We start from the raw sequence: 19822 nt of genomic DNA, 5'->3' as shown, positions 1-19822 counted from the left end.
CTTGAGGGAGGGCTTTGAGGAGGGGGTACTGTTGCGATCTGGCCCGCGAGGAGCGCGGGCAGGCTCTTACCTTCTCGCAGCCAGTCGGGCTGCTGACGCTACAGCTCTCTGTTCTCCCTGCCGGTGCCTGCAGCCAGCCTTACCTCTCTCTGCTTCTTCCTGCTTCACTCCCTTGCGGCTGGGAGGTGCTCCCGTGACCTGCCTTCACCCAGCTCCAGCCCAGGGCTGCTCCGCTGCTTTCCTGGGCCTTCCACGTGGCTGAGGACGCCACCAGCTTCCAGCTGCCAGGAGTGCAGCAACTTGCCTCGACTGCCAGGAGTGCAGTAAACCACCACTTCTTCTTCCCTGTGCTCTCCCGCTCTCAGCGTGGTCCGCGACCATCCTTCCAGGGCTGTGTAGGGCGCGCATGGGACAGGGTGGTCTGCGACTCAGTCCCGCGGGTGGTCTGAGTAGGGCGCCCTGAGGGACAGTGCCCATGTCTTCCTTCAGCCCTCGTTCCTGAGTCCACCTCTGTGCATCCAGTACCTTGTCCTGAGTCCATGTCTGCTCCTGAGTCCACCTCTGTGCATCCAGTACCTCGTCCTGAGTCCACGTCTACTCCTGAGTCCACCTCTGTGCATCTAGTACCTCGTCCTGAGTCCACGTCTGTGCCTAAGTCCACATCTATGCATCCTGCACCTCGTTCCTGAGTCCACGTCTATGCCTGAGTCTACGTCGTTCCTGAGTCTCGTCTGAATCCATGTTCCAGTCTTCGCTGCCCTGGCCTCCATCCGGCCTGCCGCTTCGTGCCGTACCCTGTGGCAGGTCCGAAAGGGCTGGAAATGGTCGGAGGACTGTTCACAAGACCAACATTGCGTTGTTGGGTCTTCCGAAGCGTGCAGGTCCGGAGGAGGGCCTGTCTTCCAGTCACCACTCCAGCCTTGCTCCCGTCCAGCCCATGCTCGGGCATGCCACGCCTCCCGCGGCACCTCTTCAGAGTTCCTCTGGGGTCGAGCCGTGGCCCAAGGACACACATCTCCCAGGAGTGGGATCGCTCTCCTAGCGCTCCCCAACAGTGTCAAAGATAATGTGATTGGTATAGGGTTACATTTAAGGTTGGTGGTAGATCACTGTTGTATCCCAGGACTTTTCATAGTTTAAATGCAATGTTTGGTTAATCTCTTTGAGATTTTCCACCTTCCTCAACTAAGATTATATATTCTCTTTATAATAATTTACATTTATGTTTTTATCCTAAGGAAAACTCAAAACATTGCATCAACAAAACCATTAATGGTGCAGCCTTCTTTTTGATGATTGAGGTGGCAATAAAATGGTACCAGTACGATGTAGAACATTTGAAGCAGATAGGGAAGAGTTGGACCAGAAAATAATGGATAACACATCTAACCTTGCACAGGTGACCTCTGAACTTCCATTTTACCTCTCGTCCAAAAGACTGAAATTTGTTTTAGTTACTTTGGATTTTGGCTATCATTTTAGGTTGACTTCTCTTAAGGGAACAGAAATACAATAGACATACTGCAGCCTAATTTTTAATAATTTGTTACTTATATTCCTCCTTTCGTGACACTTCGAAGCAGATTACATTCAGGTACTGTGTGTAGCATTAATACACATGTTTTTAACCCGTTAGCTAACAGCCATTTACTACACCTTTTAGTGCATGTTAAGTACACGTGTTTTAATATTATCACTGTATGAAAATTAAAAAGCAAAACAATGTATTTACATTTCCTCATGAGGTATCAACCATGGATAGTACATTGTCAATTCCTGTGAAAATTAATGTGGTCCACCTGAGGATATAAAGCTAATCACACTACACTACGGAGGTGTAGTGAATTTTGCAGCCTTAGGTGGACTGTGTTAATAAATGAGCCCCCATGAACACAGTCCCTTTCAGACCCTGCTCCCTCTGCCCTCCGAAGTTCTTAGGATCTCTGGATCTAGCCCCCTTCTTCCTGTCCCTTCCCCAAAGTTGAATGGGGCCTCCAAGCCTGAACTCCCCCCTTCTAATCCCCAGACCCCACTCTTATTCCTCCTATTGACCCTTAGAAATCTTCACCAGCAGGAGGGAGTCTCCTTTGCTAGCAGCGTCAACCAAATTCAAAATGTCACAGCAGATATTCTGGCCTGCAGGTACTGCATTTCAGGGGAAAGGCGAGGCAGAGGTCTGGACTCAAGGTTCCTTCAGGAATCCAGGTGAGGGGCCAGAGATGGTGGGTAATTCAGGCTCAGAGGTCTTCAGAGGGCCTTCACTTACTTCAGGGGATTAGGGGGCGCTAATTGGCACTTTCACTTTAGGCTGCTTAGCAGAGGGAAAACCCGAGCTGCTCGCTCTCTTGAATGTGGCCACGTTGACGCTGCCACGTTGTGCATCTTGTTAGCGTTGGCTGCCAGTTTCAACATGGATTATTACATTTATCCACATCTACTACACAGAGACGGCTTTCTAGTTTCACTGAAAAACTGTGCAACCCGAAACGTTTTCAGAAAGCAACTGTGGTACTTGTGCCCAATCCTTTCATTTAGCCTGTATGGACAACATTTCCTAGCACAGTTTTCCGACACCATTTTTTCCCGTGGGATATTTTCCTTTACATGGTGCCCAGGAAATTCGACTAGGTTGAAAGCTTCATCATTTCAAACCTGTGCAAGCAGAATTCTTTGCTGAATTTTTGTGGTAATTTTGCATGATTCCTAATTTGCCTTTAATTTCTATTTAGAAAGACAGTAGAACAGAAAAATAAACATTAGAGATGGGCTGAATTTTGCAGGCATTGTGGATGTATCCTGATGTTCTCTCCATCTTGGATTCCGTGCTGCGATCATGACTTTTGAATTCCGGCAAACAATCTGGGTAAGAATTTAAATCTTTGATTATATTTATCCCCAGGTAAATAAAATCCAAATCATAAAACATGATGCATAAATGGCATCAAGCCAGGAAATATTCAGGAGGGCCGCGGAGCTCAGTTTTCATGATCCAAAAAATTATCCGGTTTTTGGTGAACTTAACGAATAGTCAAATACTCAATGAAAAGTTAAAGTAAATACCACTGTGATTTTTATCTAACCTATCATAAAACAAATCAAGAAAAGGGAACGTTTCTGAAATAATAATAATAATAGTGCTTCTGCTAATGTTCCACTGCAATTGGCAAATGCTACAATTTCTATCAGTGAAGAAGGTCAGGGTCTGGGCGAGTATTTAGGTTCTTCCTTAACATTGCAAAAACAACTTTAGAATGGTAGCTAAAAGAATTGTTCTACCTAAAATTAGTGAGACCTTTAAAGAGCTACCTCAGTAGGTGCGTTTTACAGGCTTTGGTACTTAGCTGAATTGTTTACTGCAATCCCCTTTATCTCGGTATTTCCAGGAAATGGATGGGAGCCTTAGAATCAGTCCAGAAATGCAGCAGCAAAACCCAGGGAATGCATTGCTTCCTATCTGAAGCAACCCCACCGGCTTCCTACTCAACAGAGGGTCAGAATTAAAGTTTGAACATTCATTCAGAAGGCGGTGAAGTTCAAAATGGCCTAAGGTCATTACTACAGCCGTATGTTACTTCCAGGGTCCTGCCTGCTACAGGACAACATTTGTTTGCTGTTCCAACTTTTAAACATTTTAAGTTACAAAACAAATCCCGGAGACAGACTGTTTTCATTTCCTGGCCCACTTTTGTGGAGGTCATGATCTTAAATTCGGGAAACAGTTAAAGCCTCAGTTGCTTTGTCGGGTATTTGACTAAGATACAGTTTCACAGGACAAACATTCAGCGTCCTATTGTATGTCTTTGTATGCCTATTTAATTGTGCATGCGATCTTGTAATCCGCTTTGGACAAGTTTACGTGGCTAAGAAACGTTATTAAATACATACATATCTAAGATATGATTTAAATAATTAATTTGAACGGATTTAAAAACAATGATTAGCTCACTAGACAAGCAAAACTTACAAGATGAACGGCTACTTTCTCTAAAATGTTGGATGAGAACAGTCTGAAGGTCTGATCTCCCCATTTGCTCTTTATGTAGACACAAGGCTTCTTTTCAAGGTACGGCAAATAGTGATAATTCCTGTAAAATAAAATATAAATCTTTATTTCTAATAAAATTCGAAGGATAGCATTTGCAGGGGAAAATATCAGAATGTTCTCTCGATACCTTCTATTAAAATCTGCAGTGCTTTGTATGGTCACTAATATCCTTTTTTTTTTTCGGTTTCAGGATCTTTTTTTTTTTTTTTTGCACCAGCATGTGCCTTAAAAAAAACCCAAAACACTTATCTGGTTTCAACAGAGTCCCTAGAGTCTATTTATGGAACTGGCCCACACCCAGGGGTCTCACAGTATAAACGTAGCCTCTTCCTTCTCTTGCCTTCTCCACCCTGAAGCTCCTTGCTTTGCAAGTTGTGTAGCACTGTAACAATCCGTAGGGTATCAGTAGAGGCTGAGGCTTGCAGCCCCACACTGTGTATCTGACAGGTTGAGGTTGCCATGTCACGATACTGGGTCAGAAAGCTTCTCGGAGACAACTTTGCGATTTTATTTTAGATTTTTTTTTTTTTTTAAAGTTGCAGCACTAGTGAAGGGAGCTCAAAATAGCAAGTTGCACATTTTAGGTGCTCTTGTGGCCTCTATTGATCTTGCTACAAGGTTTTCATTTTATTTTTGTTCTACTCAGGGAGGATGACTTTGAAACAGCCGCGTAGGCACACATGTAACCACAGATGCTGACTAGCATCCAGAAAGGCGTCCATTTTATAACATACGCATCCATTTTATAACATACGCGCGCATTCAGCCTATTTTATAAATAGGCTGAATGCGCGTACATGCGCGCACAATTTTATATGAACATGCTCATGTGTGTGCAAATCCTGCGTGTATCACAAGGGACTCGCGCCGACACCATACCGTTTTCCCAGTTTGTTCCCAGTTTGCCCAGTTTAGGGATAGGACTTGCAACTCCCCCCAATTTTATAGCTACTATTCCCCCCTGTTAGCCCCGACCTTTAAAACCCCACTGCCTGGTCTAAATTTGTTTTCTTTTACTACTTACAAGTCCTCCATAGCAGAAGTAAATTTATGTGACAGGGGACCCCGGCGCGTGCCTGTGCGCATAAGGATTTGCACGCACATTCTTTTGGCCAGGCCCCCCCGACGTGCCCATGCCCTGCCCAGACCACGACTATGCTCCGCCTCCTTTTTAAGAGACTTTTCACTTGTGTGCACAACGGGAGATATGCAAGTCCATGAGCGGTTTATAAATTCCGCTCGGCACACACCAGCCTAACTTGTACCCATATTCTCCCACTTTTGGCACCTGCAGGGCTTTTAAAATCTACCTGGAAACTTCATTTCAGTGCTTCCCAAATCTATACTGGTGAGTGCACAGCCAGCCAGGTTTTCAGACTAACCACAATGAGTCTGCATGAGAAACATTTGCAAACACCTGGTATTCAATGCAGGCAAATTCATCTCATGCAGATTCATTGTGCATAGCCTAAAAATCTGACTGGCATGCTGTTACCTGAGCAGGGTTATGAAGCTCTGTCTTATATGTTTACCTTTTTAAGGACAAACTTTGGCCTGGATTTATCAAAATGCGATAAGTATCGCATGCAATAGCAAAAAGGACGTGGTTTATGCTAATAGGCAGTTTATCACAATTTGCGCTAATTACCTATGTGAAGAGCTAAGTTAGTGCAAATTGCGATAACGATAGGTATTTGTATCCCTATGGGAGGCCCACCTAGTTACTCGAGGTGAGGTTTAGGTATTAGTGTAGTGGGTTAGGGGCCACTTTGACATTCAACGTGAGATGTACAAACAGAACAGTGGTCTCTTGTGAAGATTTGATGGCCTTCGGAGTGAGGAAACTCACTCCAAGATTATATTTGTGCAAGGTTCTCTCAACCTAGTTTGATGGACACTCTGCCTGGGTAACATCAAGCTAGGTGGAGAGAACATTGCCCAAATCTCATCTTTGGGTGAGTTTCCTCTCTCTGTAGGTCATCAAGTCTTCACAAGAGACCACTGTTCTGTTCGTACATCTCACATTGAATGTCAAAGTGGCCCACATGTGTTAAGAGCCTATCACATGTGATAAGCCCTTAACGCATGCGAAAACGCTTTAGCGCATTTGGATAAATGACCCCCCTCTGTACGGTTTATGATTATTCTTATGGATTCCCTCCTTAGTGTAATTTTCAGTTGTTCATGCTATGTTCGTACTGTCCATGTGTCAGTATGTTGGCACATGGGGACATTCTTATGTTGGATGAGTACAACTGCACCCCAAACTCATGACTGCAGGAACAATCAAAAGCCTTTCTAAAACTTTTGCTAATCTCTACTCGGGTATAAAATATCAAGTACAGAAAGTATTCTCCCACCATGAGTACATGTGTGGGCGTGGCGTTCTTGCGTAGCTTGGGCAACTACTAACGAGTTTACTCTAATGCAACCAAAATAAGGAGAAACCAAACTCCACAAAATGGAAGGCAATAACCTTTCCCACAAAGTTTTCAATCATGAATATTTAAGCCTTCTAACTACTAACTACCCAAGTATAAACTGTAAAATATCTGTAAAATATCATTCTGTTTGGTCAGACAGACAGACAGATGGATTTCTACATAAAATGTTCTTGCTTTACTTAATGGAAGAACACCTAAAAACAATACTAAGGGTTTTAGTTTAATTGTAAATTGAATTATTATTACTGTCAGCTTAAGTCTTCAATTGTTGATCTAATAGTATTCTTTTAATGGAATATTTTGTATTTTCCATCCAGATCTGCTTGGCAATATACAGGGAACCTATCATAGAGAATTAGAAGTGTTGGGTAATTTTTCTGAAACAATCCAGTGAAAAAAATGTGAATGAAAGCAAAACACTGCAGTATTCTAAGCTTGTTGTCACATGGCGTACCTCCTAGGGGAAATGGTGCTTTTTCATTTTTAGAAGTACACAGATTACATGCATCCAAAATTGGAATCATTCTTATGTTTTTGGAAGTCAAAATAATAATAATAAAAGTCCCACATTTTGTTTTTAAAAAAGAACTTAACAGAAGTCTTATTTTTGGAGGTTTTTACATATTTCAGACATAAAATGCTTTTACATGGATGTTAACTGGAGCCCTGAAACCAAGTATCCACATGTTTGATAAACAAAGCAGGTTTTGTCTGTTCTGCCCATGGGGTCATTTTTGACAGACGATACATGAAGAGCCACGGAAAAAGCATAGGAAAGGCTTAATGCAAATTTGAGTAGAAGCTAATAAAGTAGTTCCAGAGAGGAACATGGCATTAAGACAGACTAAAGGCTGTCAATCAGGGTCCTTGAGGTGATGTTCTGATTGGTGGGCGGGCCAAAATTCCTTTCTACCAGATGGATTTTCAAGGTTCTAAGAAGAGAGGGACCTATCTACTTGAGAGAAAGTCTATCCTTATAGATGCTTTTCAGACCACTAAGATCCTCACTTGGACCTCTATAACAACAACTCCGTCAACAATAGAAATTTAGAGAACTGATACCTGGCAACGATCCTTCTGGGGAGCAGCACTTGGCCCTGTAGAACTCTTTCCCATAAGAGTTCCGGCAAATGCATAACCACTCCCACTCCAGGAAGCAAGTAAAAGCTCGGCTCTTCCGCTAGGCCTTTACTGCCAATTCATAGCTGCCTCCATCCTAGAAAGCTGAACTGATTGTGACAGACTGCCTATTATTTTGCCTAGACTCCATTTATTTTATTTCAAGTTTCGTTATTACTGCTAAGTTATTTTAAATTTAGTCATTACCTCTGATATATTTCAAGTTTAGTCTTTACATGCACCTTATTCAGACTAGAACTCTAAGCTGCTACTGATCAGTGTTTGTATGTTACCCTTCTAATATGTCGTACCTGGTTTTGGGTGAATTTCCTACTATAAAGGGCAGGTAATAAATCCTAATAATAATAGCAATAATTAAGGAATCATAAAAAAAAGATATTGAGTCAATTTCAGTAGTCTTCAGACTGGTAGGGTAGGTGAAGGACTATACGCTGACCTTAAAGTTAAGGTTTGGTATTGTTCAAAAGTTTCTTGTATTAGTGAAAAGCTAGTAGGCTGAAAATTTATTGTTCTTAGAGTTTTCCATTTTCTTGTTACTCTGAGATTTATTCTGCAGAGAGGACCTCCGGGTGTTGGGAACACACAGTTTCCTTAAAGTGTTTAGAAGTAATCAAAATGTTTAAAACTTTAGCACTGTTATGGTGTGTTGATTTGAAAGATGACTTCCAGGCCAATGGAATAATAGCTCAGCCCTTTCACAGGCTCTCGTTTGACATCAGTGCAAAAAAAAAATAATATATATATCGTCAGCAGAGAGACAGCTATCCAGCGTTTCATTAGAGAGCGCAGAATGTTTACAGGTGATGTACTAAGTTTCGAGGGGTATATTGTACCTGCTACTGTAACGGCTGTCTTCCCAGGTGCCCCATCTTCCCAGGTGCCCCATCTGTTAAGTTACTGCAGACCCTACTCAATTTCCAGTCACCTCTCTCCCTTGCCTTTACCGTCATCCTCTGGATCTGTCTAAAGTCTGCTCAAATTGACTCCCTTGTCCTTGAAGTTTATTTTATGGAAAATGCTACCTTCCTGACTTTTATTGAAGCCTGCTAAACATTAGCCTGTTTCTCTCTAAACTGTCAGCAGGGACTTTCTCTAGTGTGTACCTGTACGGTGCTGCATATGGCTAATGATTCTACAAAAATGTTGATTAGCAGTTGTATCCTGTCCAATTATGCCTTTGTCATTCTGAGATCCTCATTCCTCTGTGTAGGTCTTTTGTGTTGCAGACTTTGCATCGTCTCAGTAATGATGCAAAGATAGTGGTGACATATCTGAACTGCTTCCATTCCCACAAAGTGTGGCCTGCAGAACTCCACCCAGTGCTCCAGCTAGGGTGTACCAGAGTAAAGCCCCAAAATACCCACTTTTAGAGGGAAACTGCATATCTGTAATCCGGGCCAGGGTCTGCACCTCTCCTGCTTTACAGGAGAAGGGCCTGGATGGAAAGACAGCAGGCTGCTGGGGAACAGGCTCCCCGGGGGTGCAGACCCATCCGTAATCAAGCAGGCTTGAAAACTCTCATTTGCAGGCTAAGAGACAGCGAGAGGCTGCTGGACAGCTGCAAGCAGAGGGGAGGCCACAGCATCCTTTCAGGGCCAGGGATGATGTTGGAGGGGGATGCAGCCGTTCAACTGGTTGGACCTGTGTGGCTCAGTTCAAAGGCCAAGGAAACACGGCGGGAGAGCGCTCCACGCAGGGCACCAGGTCTGTCATCTGGTGCCAGCTGGTCTCCGTCTCCGGCAGCCCCAGCATCCTGTTCAAGTCCCTGGGGCCAGGGCTGATGGTGGGGGCAGAATCACTCAAGGTGGGCAGCGTTATGCAGCTCAGTTCTCCCCAGATGATGTTCGGGTATTCTCTCTCTTGCTTTCCTTTGTTTCTGCACTCTAGTAAGGTCTTCATTAAGTAGCCCTCCACTCTTTTCTGCCATTTCCCAGATACCATTTCTATTGCATAGTTGGTTTTGGACTTTTATCTCTGGAAGCATTACCCTGTTTATCTCAGTATTTTGCAGAGTGGGAATAGTCAGTGCCTTTCCCCCTGCCTAGTTTAAAAGTCGGGCTAAGTATCGTTTCAGTCACTGGCTAAGGACCTTTCCTGGATGGATGTAAGCCATTCCCTCTGTATAGGTTTGTATCTTTTCAGATACAGTGCCAGACCCCCATATACCCCACACCACCTTCCTTATACCAAATCTTTCCACTAGGAATTGAAGTCACTTAAGTGTTTTTTTCACCCAACCTGATTATCTTCGAAAAGGCTGTCACTCACAGCCGCAAGCAGTCTTTGGAGTCATTGGGTCTTTTTCATTCTACAAAGTTTTCATTCTAAATTGATCTATTTTCCTTTGCTCTGTTTGTTAACACTAATAAAGCTCATGATAATTCATGTGATTTGTTGGAGATTTATTCTTTGCTATATTTCTGTTATAAATTACCTGCGTATCAGATGTGCAAACTCCAGCCTGTACAGCCTGCATACACATCACTTTTATCTGCAGGGAGGAAAAGCATTCCTGGGGGTAGAATTGGGGGGAGGGCGTTTGCACTTAGATTCTTACGTTTGCATTTTTTAAAAGTAAGTGTGTAAATTGCGCACAATTTGGCAGGCATAATATTGCGCAGGTTTAAGTTTCGGTGGGGAACTTCACAAAAGGGAAAGTGTGCATGGCTTTTCCCTTTGAAAACTGCTATAACTTATGCGTGCTTTTGGTTTAAAATTTAGGTGGGCTGTTAGAAAATCAACCCCCCCAAAAGAACAAAAGTATTTTATGTTTGATGTTTGTATATTTGTATGTGATATGATTTGTATATGAATGTGATGCTTGTAATCCCCCTGGACAAATATATTTTTTAGAAGAGGCAGAACATAAAAACGTGTAAATAAATAAAATTTAATTAATAAAATATGCAATATTTTATATCTATGAGTTCAGTTAATAAGTTATAATTAATAACATGCAATTAAGGTGGCCAGGTTTTATAGCTTTGGGACATATTAGTTACCTTTGCAGGCTCAATGGCTCAGATAATGCAGTATTTTGGAAGGGTGACCTTTGAGCAGAGTTACAAGTACAGACAACAGCAGCTGTAAGCTTATTTCAGTGTAAGCGCCAATCATTATTCTCTAAAAGATCTACCTGTTCCCCTCTGTTATGACTGGCTTCACAGACTGTGTGGTGGACAGGAAGGACTGTGGGATTTCAGATGAAGATTCTTCTTCAGCAGACTGTAAAAGTGCGGCACTTTCCCCGTCGGCAGCATCTGCGGTCTTCTTCTTAGCCCCAGCTGCCGATGGCACCTTATCTAGGGTAGTCCCAAAGTTACCTGCAGAGATGAAAAATACATCAAGAAAAATATACCTTCATACAAGTGGTAGACAAAAGGAACCCTAAAAGAAATGAGGGGACGTGATCAATCGATCACAAATCCCTGCATACCCCATATATTCCGAGCACTTACAAAGAGGACAGAGGGTGTAGCACCAAGCAGGGATTTCTCGAGGGTAACTGACAAACTAGTGTTGACTGAGAAAGAAAGTAGGGGTGTTATATGTAAGATATAACACACAGCAATACATGCATAGAAATACTAGGGATGTGCACTCGTCCAGGACAAATTAGGCAATTTCAACGAAATCCTGGTTCGGGGCGCCCGAAACCCGAAGGAATCTTTCCCGAAATTTCAGGAAAAATTCGTTTTCGGGTTTAGTGCACACTAAAATGAAATTCGGGTCTCCCTGAATTTTATAGGCCCGAACCGCGGGAAATATGAAATCTCCCGCGGCGGGCCGGAAACAAAGCTCGAACCTATTTTATTTGTATTAACAGTGAAGCAAATTTGCTTTCCTATAACAGGAGTTCTCTGAAGACAGCAATCATACAAGTGGTGTCATATAACCATACCTGCTGGTAAATGGACAGAATCCTCCAAAGCTCTGCAAAAGCCTTTCCCTGCTCTCGCATGGTATTTCCCCTGCTGCTGCAGACCCCCCGGCACTCCCCAGTTTTATTATTTAGCTTTGACTGGGGCATGGAACAATTCCTAAGGGAAGGTGGGTGGATCTGCGTGACTTGTATAAACCAGATGGTAAACATCATTTGTTTAAAACCTTAAGTCCTCCTTGTTTGTTTGCTTGTTTTTATAAATTTATTAATCACCTCACACTAAAAGGCTGAGGCGAGATACAAAGAAAACATACATAAAATAATTATTTACATAAACAAAACAATAAAAACAACCTATAAATTAATAATTAGTTCAAACATCTGCAATAAATATGATTGAAAAAAAAAATCAAATTGTTTTAAAAGGCCTTTTGCAAAAAGGTGTTAATTGATTAAATCATCTATATCAAATGCCTTTAAGAAAATTGTCAACATCTTCTAACAGGCCTGATGCAGAAGAAAGCTCCTGAGCATAGACTTAAATATCTTACTGCAAGGGTTCAGTCTCAATTCAACTGGTAGGGAGTTCCATACCATTGGTGCTGTTACAGAAAAAGCTGTCTCTCTAGCGGAAGAAAGACAAGCGAGTTTGACTGAAGGGATGTCTAACAAGCCCTGTTGAGTTGAACGAAGCACTCTGGATGGATTCCAGAAGCCAGAAGGATTTGAAAAACCTTGTCTAAGAAACCGAGCAACTATTCTCTCAACTTTCAGGCTACGGGGACCAGAGAATGAATATTGGAGTGGAGCAATGCACCCTGTTTATGGATGATCAATTATTGGGAAAAGTTCCCACTTTGACTGATTTCCTCAGAGACAATTACAAAAGTATAAACCAAATCTGTTTCAGTCAAAAGGAAACTATGGGGAGGTTTTCCAGAGAGCTCTGGAAGATTCTGTTGTTTGCTAAGTGTGGTCATGTGATCCCCACTTTTGTGAATACGATGAACTGCATGCTTTCAGAGAAAACAATTTTCACTTGACATCTTTCAGTTAAAGCAGATCCGTCCTGTAGAAGATTTCCAACTGACCCATGGTCATGAGATGTTTCGGCGAGAGCACTTCATTTCTGACTACAAGTGATTTTTTACTGAAACATAGAAATGACGGTAGAAGAAGACCAAATGGCCCATCCAGTCTGCCCAGCAAACTTTCACACTTTTTTTTTTTAATCTCACTCTCTCATACTTATCTGTTACTCTTGGCCTTTAGTACCCTTTTGGTTCTTCCACCCCTGCTGTTAATGAAACTTCAGGGTTCTTGATTAGCCTTCTAATGGCCTTGATAATTTTCCTCTTAACATAATGCCACTATCAAAATAATTTTAAGTGATTCGATCAGATGTCTCTGCATGTATGGAGTTTGGTAACAGGCAGCTGTGGAGAGAGCCACTTGGCCCCCACCAAGATCAAACTAACCGTAAGCTTTCCCTCTCACAAGTGATTTTCTTTATTAAAAATTAAAAAAAACCTTCTTGGGAGGAGGAGGTTGGAATCGGAATATATGCACCAAACCTCTCTCCACATTTCCCTTTTAGTAATGTAGGCTTGTATAAAACATCCCTCCTTCCCCCTTCCCCACCAGTCTCTCACTCTCTGTCTTTGCTCCACAGTCCATCCCAACCAATCCCCCTCTCTCATTCCACCAGTCCAGCCTCTCTATCCCCTCTCTTTCTCTCCACCAGTCCGTCCCCAACAGTCTTTCTCCACCATTTCACCCCACCAGTCTGTCTCTTTCTGTCTCCCTCCACCAGTCCACCCTCACCAGACCCTCTCTTCACTAGTCCTCTACCAGTCTCTCTCTCTCCCTCCACCAGTCCATCCCCACCAGTCTCACTCTCCTTCCACCAGTCCCTTTCTTGCCAGTCTGTTTCTGTCCCTCCACCAGTCCATTGTAGTCATTCTCTCTCTTTCCCTCCATCTGTCCATCTCCACCAATCTGTCTCTCCCTCATTCCACCAGTCCATCTCCGCCAGTCTATCTCTCTCTCTCCTACCCCACCAATCTCTCTCTCTCTCTCCCCCTTCACCAGTCCATTCCCCCTCATTCGGTCTCGATCCAGACAGATCCGGCTGTGTGGCTACACTTACACTAATAAATTACCGAATATGAGTATATTCTTGCACATTTACTGCTGTGCTTTGCAATTATATGTATTCCATTTATATTAGCAAGCATTATTTAATAAGTTTTATATATCATGAATGAGACTGGAGTATATATAAGGGAAGATTTTAAAAGGCCCGCACGCGTAAATCCTGGCATTTACACGCGTGGCTGGGCCTTGTGCGTGCCAGGTGAATTTTCGAAGAGGCCCGGCCACACGAATAAACGCCGGTAGGCGAATAAGTGCCAGGCCTCTTCGAAGGGGCAGGCCGGGGGGAGTGTGTTCTGGGTGGGACAGTGCCATTGTTCACTGTCCTGAAGACCCAGCTGTCAGCGCGTGCAACTTACTTCAGCTCGTGCGGAAATTGCAGAAGTCGTCCTCCCCCCCACACCTCTTGCGCGTGCCGCCCACACATACACGCATGGATTATAAAATCCGGTGCGCACGTGCATGCGGCCCACAGATTTTCTATACTATGCCTGCGCCGGCACGTGCATGTTAGAAAATAGGAGCGTTCATGTGTGCACGCCGGGAAGCGAGCACACATGGACGCGCGCCCGAGGAGTGGAAAATCTACCCCATAATTATTTCCTCGTTATTACATTAATAACTTTTCTATATTGGGTGCATAACTGCAGGTGAAAATGAAATGAGAAGCTTGTGGGGTGGTCTGTGAAAATTTTGGAGTTGAAAAGGGGTTCACGCTCCCAAAAAGGTCGGGAACCTCTGACCTACGGCTTTACTTCTGTGCACACGAATCTGCTGTGAACAGAAACCTTTAGCTACTCACCTACAGTTACCTCAAAACTGATCCCTTTATCCCCAGTCTTCCTGTCAATCATGGTGGCCTCGAAAAACGAACCAAATAAGAGGAAATCCTCACATTCCTCTTGATGGATCTGAAAAGGAAAAGTGTGTTTATAATTTTGAAACTGGAGGTCCTAATTAGTTTCCTTAGCCATTAGCTAAGGTTAGCAGGTAAAGCTAGAAGATAGACATGAGAGAATATCAGATCATTGAGCTACTTTGCCATATTTAAGCATTGAAATTTAATCACTCTAAAGCAGGTAGAGAGCCCTGGTTACCCCACAGGTTTTCTGTAAATCCACAAAAAAAAAAAAAAAATGTGTAACCCAAGTTGTTAAAATGAGTGTATTCCAGATTGCTGAACACAAGTTCTCTGCTGGAAGCAAATAAGAGCCTGTAGCTTTAAGGCCACAGAACACTAGGTTTTCCCTGGAGAATCCCAGATCTAGATCATGAACACCTGAGGTTGGGGATCATCAGGAAAGGCTATGGAATCCCTGCTCTAGAGGTGCTACTTACTGTAAAATGTATTATTTAGCAAATGGCATGTGGTTAATAACAGGCGTGCATAAAAGTTACTGTACAGTCTCCATGGTAGGTGCAGAAGCCAGAGAATTACTGGTGATGCCCGGCAGCAGTTAAGAATGATTTTTCTTGCTGCAATCTGTCTTTTCATAAGTAAAGGGGCCTTTGGCCCCCATCATTAAGGATCGTGCTCCTCCCAGCAGATGACACTTTCTAGACAGAACCATTTGCCATGGAACCTCGCCTTAGGGGTGATCTCAATGGGGCGGTCCAGGGTGTTGGTCAGTAAAGCCCGAGAATATCCTGGGCCAATAGAGGGAAGTCCAGTCTCTCATCTCTCTGCAGGAGTTTGGAATATGGGGAAGAGGGGAAAAGCCTACCTTTTGTCCCCAGTGACTCCAGAGGGCCACCCAGACTATAAGTATTTTGTTTCTGAGGGATCCAGCAGTGAGGGGGAGCCCTGCTCTGAGGGAGTAAAACCCTCTCACCTTGGGGGAGAAAGAAGACCCTGATCTGAGCTCTGCGTGTGAACAAAGATCTTCACAGGAGGAGCGGGAAGTGGGTGTCAGGTGCCTGTCTAGAGGTAGAAAGAAAGTAAAAAAAATGAGGGAGCTGCCCAACTTGGGCTCTGATCCAGGAGTCGAAAGGAGTACAGGGGAGAGAGGTGTGAAGGAGCAAGATTCAAGCAAGAAGGGTGCTTGGGAGTCAGGAAACCCAGCATCTGTCCAAGGGAGCCTAAATGCCAGCAAAAGGAGTGAACTAGAACTAGAGGCCATGATGTGAAACTCCAACGGGGCAGGCTCAGGAGCAACATTAGGAAAGGGTGGCGGACGCATGCAGGACCCGCTCAGAATAGGTGGTGAAGTTCAGAAAGGCATGGGATAAGCACGGATGATACCTGTGGTAATTTTAGGTGTACAGCAAGCGATGTGGTGGCGAGGATGAGTGCTATACTGAATGGTGAACAACCCTATAGCAACGGGAAAAGCGCTAGAGGTTTTCTGGATCCTTGTAAAAGTGGTCACATCAAACAGTCATTGAAAGTATTTTTCAAGCATTTCCAATTCTTTTATTCAGAACATACAGGGAAGTTTCTGTCCTCCGACATGGACCGTGTTTCACCACAAGGGCTGCATCGGGAGGGACAGAAGCCCAAGGAGTTCAACAGTGATCTTCAAATGTGTCGTGGAAATGCTGAGATAAATTGTTAGAACAATTTGAAGAGGGAGACCCTTACGGTAATCATAATAAAGGAGAAAGAATGGAGCAAGTGTGAAACAACGGCAAGCAGCCGTCCAATTCAAAGAAATAAAGGTAGGGGAGTGGCAGAAGATCGGATAAGTACTGCACTGAACAAAACTAGCAGTGCATAGCTTGAAGAGACTCGTAGATGTCAAGCCCTTAAAAGACTCCATCAAAGGATTTGAAAAACGCCAGTCGTCGTCACTGTGAGTCAGAGCCATAACCGCAAGGGGCCCCTTGTGGCCCTCCTTGGGCTTCAGTCCCTCCCGATGGTGAAACATGGTCCGTGTCAGTGGACCAAAACTTTCATGTGTGTTCTGAATAAAATATTTGGAAATGCTTGAAAAATACTTCTAATGACTGTTTTTACAAGGATCCAGAAAAATTCTAGCGCTATTTCCATTATATGGTAATTTTAGGTATAACATTTCTGCATGGGGGTAACCGGTTTGTGCCTTTTGAAGACTGGAGTCAGCCACTCCTGACCTACAAGATAGTAACTAACTTAACATAAGAACATAAGAAATTGCCATACTGGATCAGACCAAGGGTCCATCAAACCCAGCATCCTATTTCCAACAGAGGCCAATCCAGGCTACAAGTACCCAAAAACTAAGTATATCCCATGCTACTGATGCTAGTAATAGCAGTGGCTATTTTCTAAGTCAACTTGATTAATAGCAGGTAATGGACTTCTCCTCCAAGAACTTATCCAATCCTTTTTTAAACCCAGCTACATTAACTGCACTAACCACATCCCCTGGTAACAAATTCCAGAGTTTAATTGTGCATTGAGTGTAAAAGAATTTTCTCTGATTAGTTTTAAATGTGCTACATGCTAACTTCATGGAGTGCCCCCTAGTCCTTCTGTTATCTGAAAGAGTAATAACCAATTCACATCTACCCGTTCTAGACCTCTCATGATTTTAAAGACCTCTATCATATCCCCTCTCAACTGTCACTTCTCCAAGCTGAACAGCCCTAACCTCTTTAGTCTTTCCTCATAGGGGAGCAATTCCATCCCTTTTATCAATTTGGTCGCCCTTCTCTGTAACTAAATCCAATCAGATACTTTAATACTTCAAATGCAATAAGCAGCAGCCAAAGTATTTTACACTAACCTCTGGAGGTACATCAAAATGTTCAACCTCCACCTGAGTGGAGTTGGTCTTATCTGTTGCTTGGGAGGGCTTAGTTTCCTCTGCACCTTTCTCTCCTTTTTCTTTTCCTGATCCTTTGGACGGTTTAGCGTCTTTTGCAGGTAGTTTTATTTCTTTAATGATCTTTGAAAATTTTGACTCCTGCGCCCCACCTGACAGGATCTCCACAGCGATCTCGATTAGGATGCGACCCCGGAATGAGACACCTTCACCAAAGCCCTCGTTGAGCTCCTGATGATCATCCATTACGCTGGAGCTCCTAGGGGAGCCATAGAGATTGATCCATGCTGGCCCAAAGGTAGGCAAAAAGCCTGGAAAGGAAGCAGAAGAGTTGTGATGGGCCTTAGAAACTATGGAATGCTTAGAGGAAAACCATTTCTCTTTAAAATGTATTTTAATAAATCAGCCCAGAATTCGAAGAACACAAACACCATAGTATACCAATCGATGGCTTCATTCAACACCTTCGCTAGCCTGAGATGCTCTTCCAATGAAGAGTATGGGCCAATTACATTGGATAAAATAAACTACATTTAATGAATTACAGTACAAATAACTGATTTCTTACAGTAGGGGCATGAATATCAGAAATCAGATCATTAGAATGGATTTGCCTTCTCAGACTAGGCTGTTACCCAATGGATTGATGTTGGGACACCATCCATGTAATGAGTGTGATATAAGCACTAATATGCTTCCTGGCAAGATGTGGCAACATCCCAACACCCATGAGGTGTTTAGAAGAAAAAGTTATTTGGACTGTAATTCACTAAATGTAGTTCATTTTTTCCAATGTAAATGGCCCTTACTCTACATTGGAAGATCATCTTGGGCAATTAAAATAAGTATCAGTGAACACTGCAGGAAGAACACACCTATAGTTAAACAGTGTTTGACATTTCAACACAAATTTGATTATCTAATTTGGTCAGTCATAGAATCTATACCCATTTCCAATTGAACTGGTGATACATTAGTGCAGCTAAATTTACGGAGCAACAATGGATATTCTGATTGGATATTAAATTGCCGAAGGGGGTTGAAGAAGCCATCAATTGGTATACTATGGTTTAGTATCAGATGATTAGTCAATCTGTTTTAGTTCTTGCTTTCTACTGGCTACTTTTGTACTCACATTTTCCTATTGGTCCTATAGTATTTAAATATTAGAAAGTCTAATAATGCAAACGCATGCTTCTATAATGTAAATTGCAAATTGCAGAGCACTTTGAAACTCTGTTTTCTGACCTGGAGAAACCATTGTAAATAATTTATTTCATGATGCATTTCAATTCTTGACAACAAGGTAATTCTTTGATTTTCTATAGTATTGTAGTGATATTCCCGATGCCCCTGAAGAAGAAACGAAACACGCTGCGTGTCGGGCTTTCAATATAAAACAGATCCGATGATAAGAGAGAGAATTTGGACTTAAGTTTTGAGATTACATCAAAAGAGATTTGCTGCATTATTTGGGATAAGAATTAAAATAAGATAAGTACCATGCTCTTTCACTTTTTATCTTTCACTGATTAGTGCACATTTAAGGAGAGCACTTTTTTGATATTGAAAAAAAGCTTTACAAAATTATGAGACCTATGAGTTGAGCGTCTTTAACACCTTGCATTCCAAAAGCATAATTGGAACAGCATTAAGGGGTAGATTTTAAAAGGAGCATGCACGGCATACATGTGCACGTGCACACATGTACACCCGGGCGCATGCATGTTATAAAATCGGGGGTCGGCGCGCGCAAGGGGGTGCACAATTGTGCACCATGCGCGCACCAAGCTGCGCTGTCTTCCCCCGATTCCTACCCCCCCACTCCACCTTCCCTTCCCTTGCCTCACCCGCCTTTTCCCCACTACCTTTTCCTTCTTTGTTCTTTTATTTCAAAACTTACTTCTGCCCTGGGGCTGAAGTAAGTTGCGCACGACGGCCAACCCTTGTGGTGACCTCTGGCCCCACCCCTGGACTGCCCCGGACTGCCCACACCCCATCCCTCCCCGCCTCTTTTTGCAAGCCCCGGGACTTACATGCGTCCCGGGGCTTTATGTGCGTCAACTGTTTAAAATCTGGCCCTAAGCAAACACATATAGCTCAGTGTTATGAAGGTCTCATGAAGATTGCATTGTCTGTGACTTCATATTACTGTGGTTTTGCTATGTATTTATAAGTTCTTACCACTGGTGTTTTGGTTTATTTTGTGTGAGCATTTTTCAGTGAGCAGTGTGCAGAGTGGGTGGAGGAGAGCATCAAAGAAGAGTTTGCATGCTACCACGTGGCATGCATGCCAAGGGTGATCGTTCTTGCTTTACACTCTTTCAAATGTCTTCATGAAAAAATGAGCTATGGCTATTGAAAAAAATCTGTTTCTCTAATATCAACAAATGCAAATGTTAGTGCACAT

At 43.1% G+C, this 19822-nt stretch overlaps 1 protein-coding gene across 1 annotated transcript in view; it reads right to left on the bottom strand.

Annotated features, from left to right (window-relative positions):
- The window catches only part of FER1L6 (fer-1 like family member 6), a 277132-nt gene that overhangs the window by 189386 nt on the left and 67924 nt on the right, over positions 1–19822 (bottom strand). The window contains exons 11-14 of the mRNA XM_029591997.1: positions 17374–17723; positions 14469–14577; positions 10766–10952; positions 3965–4085 (exon numbers count right to left, since the gene is read on the bottom strand). Coding sequence (XP_029447857.1) covers positions 3965–4085; positions 10766–10952; positions 14469–14577; positions 17374–17723 — 767 coding nt within the window. The remainder of the gene's footprint in view (positions 1–3964; positions 4086–10765; positions 10953–14468; positions 14578–17373; positions 17724–19822) is intronic.

Source organism: Rhinatrema bivittatum, chromosome 2, assembly GCF_901001135.1.
Source record: "Rhinatrema bivittatum chromosome 2, aRhiBiv1.1, whole genome shotgun sequence".
NCBI classification, from domain to species: domain Eukaryota; kingdom Metazoa; phylum Chordata; class Amphibia; order Gymnophiona; family Rhinatrematidae; genus Rhinatrema; species Rhinatrema bivittatum.
This window is presented reverse-complemented; position numbering and strand designations above follow the sequence as displayed.